This window comes from Salvelinus namaycush, chromosome 31 (assembly GCF_016432855.1).
Source record: "Salvelinus namaycush isolate Seneca chromosome 31, SaNama_1.0, whole genome shotgun sequence".
Classification (NCBI taxonomy): domain Eukaryota; kingdom Metazoa; phylum Chordata; class Actinopteri; order Salmoniformes; family Salmonidae; genus Salvelinus; species Salvelinus namaycush.
The window spans coordinates 34438238-34447044 of record NC_052337.1 but is presented as its reverse complement, the minus strand read 5'-3'; the positions used below and the strand labels follow the sequence as shown (position 1 = coordinate 34447044).

Sequence of the window (8807 nt, the reverse complement as noted above, 5' to 3'; positions counted from 1 at the left end):
ACAGTCACGCTCACACACCCAGACAGTCACGCTCACACACCCAGACAGTCACGCTCACACACCCAGACAGTCACGCTCACACACCCAGACAGTCACGCTCACACACACAGACAGTCACGCTCACACACACAGACAGACAGTCTCACACACACAGACAGTCTCACACACACATACATACACACACACATACAGTCTCACACACATACAGTCTCACACACAGACAGTCTCACATACACACACACATACACACACACATACACACACACACACACACACACACACACACACACACACACACACACACACACACACACACACACACACACACACACACACACACACAGACACACATACAGTCACATACAGACACACACATACACACACACACACATACACACACACACACACACACACACACACACACACACACACACACACACACACACACACACACACACACACACACACACACATACAGTCACACACACAGACAGTCACACACATACACACACACAGACAGTCACACACATACACACACACAGACAGTCTCACACATACACACACACAGACAGTCTCACACATACACACACACAGACAGTCTCACACATACACACACACATACAGTCACACACACATACAGTCACACACACAGTCAGTCACAGACAGTCACACTCACACACACAGCCAGTCACACTCACACACACATACAGTCACACTCACACACCCAGACAGTCACGCTCACACACCCAGACAGTCACGCTCACACACCCAGACAGTCACGCTCACACACCCAGACAGTCACGCTCACACACACAGACAGTCACGCTCACACACACAGACAGTCACGCTCACACACACAGACAGTCACGCTCACACACACAGACGGTCACGCTCACACACACAGACGGTCACGCTCACACACACAGACAGTCACGCTCACACACACAGACAGTCACGCTCACACACACAGACAGTCACGCTCACACACACAGACAGTCACGCTCACACACACAGACAGTCACGCTCACACACACAGACAGTCACGCTCACACACACAGACAGTCACACACACACAGACAGTCACACACACACAGACAGTCACACACACACAGACAGTCACACACACACAGACAGACAGACAGACAGACATATACACACACGCAGACACACACACACAGACACTCACACACACAGACACAGACAGTCACACACACAGACACTCACACACACACTCACACAGACACTCACACACACAGACAGTCTCACACACACAGACAGTCTCACACAGACAGACACACACACACACACACACACACACACACACACACACAGACAGACAGACAGACAGACAGACAGACAGACAGACAGACAGACAGACAGACAGACAGACTGTCTCACACACACACACACACACACACACACACACACACACACACACACACACACACACACACACACACACACACACACACACACACACACACACAGACAGACACAGACTGTCTCACACACACACACACACAGACACACACACAGACACAGACAGTCTCACACACACATACACACACACACACAGACAGTCTCACACACACACATATACACACACGCAGACAGTCACACACACACATACACACACAGACACTCACACACACACACACACACAGACAGATATACACACACACACACACTAACCCTAACCCTAACCCAGACAGACAGACAGACAGACAGACAGACAGACTGTCTCACACACACACACACACACACACACACACACACACACACACACACACACACACACACACACACACACACACACACACACACACACACAGACTGTCTCACACACACACACACACACACACACACACACACACACACACACACACACACACACACACACACACACACACACACACACAGACACACACACACACACACACACAGACACAGACTGTCTCACACACACACACACACAGACACAGACTGTCTCACACACACACACAGACACAGACTGTCTCACACACACACAGACAGGACGCGGCTGGGGATGCCGTCTGGGCCTGCAGCCTTGCGAGGGTTAATACGTTTAAATGTTTTACTCACGTCGGCTGCCGTGAAGGAGAGTCCGCAGGTTTTGGTAGCGGGCCGTGTCAGTGGCACTGTATTGCCGTCAAAGCGAGAAAAGAAGTTATCCTGGTTCGCGACGGGGCTGGTTTTCTTTTTGTAATCTGTGATTGACTGTAGACCCTGCCACATACCTCTTGTGTCTGAGCCGTTGAATTGCAACTCTACTTTGTCTCTATACTGAAGCTTGTTTGATTGCCTTGCGGAGGGAATAGCTACACTGTTTGTATTCGGTCATGTTTCCGGTCACCTTGCCCTGGTTAAAAGCAGTGGTTCGCGCTTTCAGTTTCGCGTGAATGCTGCCATCAGTCCACGGTTTCTGGTTTGGGAATGTTTTTATAGTTGCTGTGGGTACGACATCGCCGATGCACTTTCTAATGAACTCGCTCACCGAATCAGCGTATTCGTCAATGTTGTTGTTGGACGCAATGCGGAACATATCCCAATCCACGTGATCGTGGATTGGAGCGTGGAATCAGATTGGTCGGACCAGCGTTGAACAGACCTGAGCGCGGGAGCTTCTTGTTTTAGTTTCTGTCTGTAGGCTGGAAGCAACAAAATGGAGTCGTGGTCAGCTTTTCCGAAAGGAGGGCGGGGGAGGGCCTTATATGCGTCGCGGAAGTTAGAATAACAATGATCCAGGGTTTTACCAGCCCTGGTTGCGCAATCGATATGCTGATAGAATTTAGGGTGTCTTGTTTTCAGATTAGCCTTGTTAAAATCCCCAGCTACAATGAATGCCGCCTCAGGATATGTGGTTTCCAGGTTACATAGAGTCAAATAAAGTTCGTTCAGGGCCATCGATGTGTCTGCTTGGGGGGGAATATATACGGCTGTGATTATAATCGAAGAGAATTCCCTTGGTAGATAATGCAGTCGACATTTGATTGTGAGGAATTCTAAGTCAGGTGAACAGAAGGACTTGAGTTCCTGTATGTTGTTATGATCACACCACGTCTCGTTAATCATAGGCATACCCCCCAGCCCCTCTTCTTACCAGAAAGATGCTTGTTTCTGTCGGCGCGATGCGTGAAGAAACCAGCTGGCTGCACCGACTCCGATAGCGTCTCTCGAGTGAGCCATGTTTCCGTGAAGCAAAGAACGTTATAGTCTCTGTCTCTCTGGAAGGCTACCCTTGCTCGGATTTCATCAACCTTGTTGTCAAGAGACTGGACATTGGCGAGTAGTATGCTAGGGAGTGGTGCGCGATGTGCCCTTCTCCGGAGCCTGACCAGAAGACCGCTTCGTTTGCCCCTTTTACGGCGATGTTGTTTAGGTCCGCCGGCTAGGATCAGATCCATTGTCCTGGGTGGAAGGCAAAACACAGGATCCGCTTCGGGAAAGTCATGTTCCTGGTCGTAATGATGGTGAGTTGACGTTGCTCTTATATTCAGTAGTTCCTCCCGACTGTATGTAATAAAACCTAAGATTACCTGGGTTACCAATGTAAGAAATAACACGTAAAAAAACAAAATACTGCATAGTTTCCTAGGAACGCGAAGCGAGGCGGCCATCTCTGTCGGCGCCAGAAGGCCTGTGTCTCGTGGCATAAAAAAAAATATATATATATAATTGCTGCTCGACTTAAATATTGGTCGACCAACAGCCTATCGACCAAACAGTCGACTGGGGTCAGCCCTAGAAGCCGTGCTTATTTCTGCCTCGCAATCTGCTGTTTTAATATCCTCTCCTCCCTGTCGATAATGTCATATCTGTTAGAATGATCCAATCTGAGTCAGAGTACAGGCAGTCAGGCACACCACAGCAGAGTCAGAGGAAACCAACCACTGCTCTGGCAAAGATGGATGGGAGCACCGCATGCCTCAGATGAGATTTACTTCTGTTTGATATTGACTGAGGCAACCGTACCCCGAATATACATACACACAGCCTCCTCCCCCACAGAAACACAATGTAATTCATGGCATCCATTAACTGCCCTCTGGGGTTCGGCCATTCCAGTCAGTCTATCACTATGTCCCCGTCAGCTGCCAATCAAATATTAGGGAGGGTTACTGAGTGCAGGGGCATCACTACTAAGAACACAGGGCGAGGAAAGATGGTGTGTGTGCTCTCCTCTCACCTTGCTTTATCTCAGGAGAGTGGGGGTGTTGTTTGTTTGATCTTGCTGCCCATATGTCTCTGAGTTAAATGTATTATGTCCATAGAGACCTAAAAGCCTGCCTAGACCTGTCCCCTCTCTTTGTATGGGAGTCCATCCCAGCCATAGTCATCTAACCCCAGCCAGCCCCCAGAGCCCCCCCCCCCCCCTCCCCTGGATGTATTCTGTGTGTTCTGATCTTAACACCAGGCAGGCTCCCTCCCTGTCTCCACATCCCCGGCTGTTGGAATGGAAACAAAGGACTCCTCCAATTAAGCCACTGTGTCTGACTCTGCGTGTATTCTTTTTGTGTTCCAGAATGCTTTCTCTCTCTCCCTCCCTCCATCTCTGTGGCACCCCTCAGGCATGTCCTGTCAAATCCACGCATGTTGTCGCAGGACCCTTAATCACTCCTCTTTCATCATGTTATTCATTCTTCCTCCTCGTTCCCCGTCTCCCCCTCAGTCTCCTCAGGTCCTGGCAGAGAAAGCACACACACAGGGGATGGGGGGATGGAGAGGAAAACAAGGGGGGTTGGAAGGAGGGAGAGGGGGATGGAATTTGTTGCGACTGTAGTGGCGGGGGCAGGGCTGTGGGATGGAGGGATGAGAGGGAGAAGGGAGGATGAGGGTGGGACCACTTCTGTTTATGATATCTATTTCCCTTCTGTTATCACGGCAACCCCTCCTGTGCTAAAAGAAAAACAGGAGGAGACGTTGGTTGGATGTGTGTGTGTGTGTGTGAGAGAGAGAAAGAAAGTCGTTTAATTTGAAGATTGAAACAAGCCGTCTCCTAGAGGATGATAATGCTGTGTGCAGAGGCTGCCCAACGTCACGGCAACATCAGCCAAAGGGGTGTGCACTGAGCTACGCCACCCAAGCCAAGAGAGAGATGTGCGAGGGAGGGGAGGGGGAGAGAGAAAACAGAGGGAGAGCGAGAGAGAGCCGTAAGGAGAGAGAAATAGGCAGGCATTGAGGAAGGTTCTCTGTCTAATGTGTGGGTGCTCTGCTGCACCGTGTGTGTGTGTTCTCCCACACAGTGTCTGTGTGTGTTTCTCTCTTTTCTCTCTGTGCCGTAGCTGCCTCTCTCTTGACTGTGACACTGGCTCTGTGCTGCTGCTGTGCGTCTCTCTCCCTGCCCGTCTCTGACACTATGATTTTCTGCAACCATTTAGGTGAATACAAGAAAGACGAACTCCTGGAGGCGGCTAGGTGAGTACAAGCTCCCCTCTCATCCTCTCTCCATCTCTCTCCTTTTAATCTCGATCTCCCCTCTTCCCCTCCGGCATTAGCAGACAGGTGTTGTGAAAGGGCTGAGCGTGTGGTTTGGGAGTGCTGGTGCACGGTGAGGGTTGTTATTGTGAAGGGATACCCACGTGTACTGTGTGTGGACCTTTCTCGTTTGGGCAGAAGTCCGTCCTTTCACTTCCGTGCCCCGGAAACCGATGTGGTCGAGGAGCGTGTCAATTAGTTCGTAGGCAAACGGAAGATGACCCCCCTCCCCCCTCAATAGCCTCCGTTTGGCAAGGAAGCACAAATGTTTCCTACCGCGGAAGAGTTTTGATATCTGCCACACCACCTTATGAATCAGCTGTTGTATTGTCAGAGGAGAAAAACATGCACACATTTAAAGACAAAAAGCTACGTATCCGTTTAGCTATAAACTTTACACATACATTTTGGGATCCACCCCTGTAAATGTCATTGGCCTGATGACGCGCGAGTGGAGAAGGAGCTTCTCATTTCATTCAAGAGCATTTTCGTCCACGTTCCCACTCATCGATTACCTTTGACCTTTTTCAGAAGGGGGCGAGAGAGGACAGAGAACGCAGGAGTTGAGCAAATCCAATTGAGGAAGTCCCATGTCTGTGTGGAGGGTTAGTTGTTACTTCTGCTTGGTGTGGGTGGCAGGACAGCGGCGTCTCATTCAATCAACACAGAACACATTATGTTAAGACACACTGACCAGAGTCCAGACTGAGTTCCTTGGTAAGGTGCTAGCTCACCGACCAGAGACCCAGAGTAGAACCAGAATGGATCATATAAGGTTGATCCATTTGATTTTAATCACTTTCCGACTCCAAAACCTTCCAAACATGTTTGCCCGTGGCAAAGTGGTCAGAAAGTGACTTTTTGGACCTGAATGCAAAAACATTAATGTGATAGAAGCCCTCAAAGTTGAGCCATTTTGCATACCCCCACCCTACCATGAGACATCCGTTTCTGAGACTGGTTACTCAAATGAACTTATCCTCTGCTGCAGAGGTAACTCTGGGTCTTCCTTTCCTGTGGTGGTCCTCATAGGGCCAGTTTCGTTATAGCACTTGATGGTTTTTGCGACTGCATTTGAAGAAACTTTCAAAGTTCTTGACATTTTCTGGATTGGCTGACCTTCATGTCTTAAATTCCTGATGGACTGGCATTTCTTTGCTTATTTGAGCTGTTCTTGACATAATATGGACTTGGTCTTTTACCAAATAAGGCTATCTTCTGTATACCCACCCCTACCTTGTCACAACACAACTGATTGGCTCAAACGCAACAGTCCATATTATGGCAAGAACAGCTCAAATAAGCAAAGTAAAAAGACAGTCCATCATTACTTTAAGACATGAAGTTCAGTCAATCCAGAAAATGTCAAGAACTTTAAGTTTCTTCAAGTGCAGTCGCAAAAACCATCAAGTGCTATGATGAAACTGGCTCTCATGAGGACCGCCACAGGAAAGAAAGACCCAGAGTTACCTCTGCTGCAGAGGATAAGTTCATTAGAGTTACCAGCCTCAGGAATTGCAGCCCAAATAAATGCTTCACAGAGTTCAAGTAACAAGACACATCTCAACATCAACTTTTCAGAGGAGACTGCGTGAATCAGTCCTTCATGGTCAAATTGCTGCAAAGAAACCACTAATAAAGGACACCAATAAGAAGAAGAGACACGAGCAATGGACATTAGACCGGTGAAAATCTGTCCTTTGGTCTGATGAGTCCAAATTTGAGATTTTTGGTTCCAACCGCTGTGTATTTGTGAGACGTAGATTAGGTGAGCGGATGGTCTCCGCATGTGTGGTTCCCACCGTGAAGCATGGAGGAGGTGGTGTTATGGTGTGGGGGTGCTTTGCTGGTGACACTATCAGTGATTTATTTACAATTCAAGGCACACTTAACCAGCAATGGCTACCACTGCATTCTGCAGCGATACACCATCCATCTGGTTTGGGCTTAGTGGGACTATCATTTGTTTTTCAACAGGACAATGACCCAACACACCTCCAGGCTGTGTAAGGGCTATTTGATCAAGAAGGAGAGGGATGGAGTGCTGCATCAGATGACCAGGCCTCCACAATCACCCGACCTCAACCCAATTGAGATGGTTTGGGATGAGTTGGACCGCAGGGAATATGTGGGAACTCCTTCAAGACTGTTGGAAAAGTATTCCAGGTGAAGCTGTTTGAGACAATGCCGAGAGTTTGCAAAGCTGTCATCAAGGCAAAGGGTGGCTACTTTGAAGACTCTAAAATATGTTTTGACTTGTTTAACACTTTTTTGGTTACTACATGATTCCATATGTGTTATTTTGATGTCTTCACTATTATTCTACAATGTAGAAAATAGTCCAAATAAAGATGTACCCTTGAATGAGTAGTTCTGTCCAAACTTTTGACTGGTACTGTATATATTTTTACATTTTTTATTATAAAATTGTTTGACAACCCGTTTTGTGAGCTTTCAAATGATATCAATCTCAACCGTTTATCTTTTCCAGTGACAACGACATGGATGTCTCATGGTAGGGTGGGGTATGCAAAATGGGTCAACTTTGAGAACTTCTATCTCCTGAATGTTTTGGCATTCATGTCCAAAAAGTCCCTTTTTATGACCACTTCTACAATGGGCAAACATGTCAGAAAGTGATTGAAATTATATGGAAGGACCCTTTTGGACAGGGTTCCCCAAATGGTGTTTTTATGAGCAAATAAATTACCAAACCGTTTTTGTCTGTTCATTGTTGGACATAAAATACTGTAAAAACACCAGGAAGTCAGCTCCGAGTTATTTTAATTTAAGAAATCTGTTTTCAAGTATTCCCACACATAATCGAGAGACACGTGATCATATACAAAGTTTTGAAATGATTATGTTTTAGTCAAACATATCTGTTTGAGCTTCTTGCGGTCAATTTGCAGTCTATAAATGATTCGTAATTATGTTCTTGCCCACTACCATCCGCTCAACAACAACAAAAACGGCCTGCGGCTGAATCTAGTTGATGATCCCTGCTGCAGGGATATAACAACAGAAGGCTAGATAGACCGTCTGGTCCGGAGGCAGCTGGGATTCAGAGTAGGGGTTATCGCTCTCTATGGCTGTTATGACTGACATGACAACACCGTTGCAGATGATGTGGTGGATGGATATTTCTGATTGGCCAGCGGGTTCACAGTTCACACGGCCATCCCTCGAGAGGTGCACTCTGGGAAGGAGTGAAGCCCCCAGAGAGAGGAGGAGGAGCAGTACTGAGTCTTCCTCCTGTCATCTGAACAGCTGAGATTCCCTGGTTTCCTGCTCTGTGCTCCCACCCTCTG

At 47.7% G+C, this 8807-nt stretch overlaps 1 protein-coding gene across 1 annotated transcript in view; it reads left to right on the top strand.

Annotated features, from left to right (window-relative positions):
* The window catches only part of LOC120025711 (poly [ADP-ribose] polymerase tankyrase-1-like), a 110035-nt gene that overhangs the window by 53604 nt on the left and 47624 nt on the right, over positions 1 to 8807 (top strand). The window contains exon 4 of the mRNA XM_038970289.1: positions 5400 to 5436. Coding sequence (XP_038826217.1) covers positions 5400 to 5436 — 37 coding nt within the window. The remainder of the gene's footprint in view (positions 1 to 5399; positions 5437 to 8807) is intronic.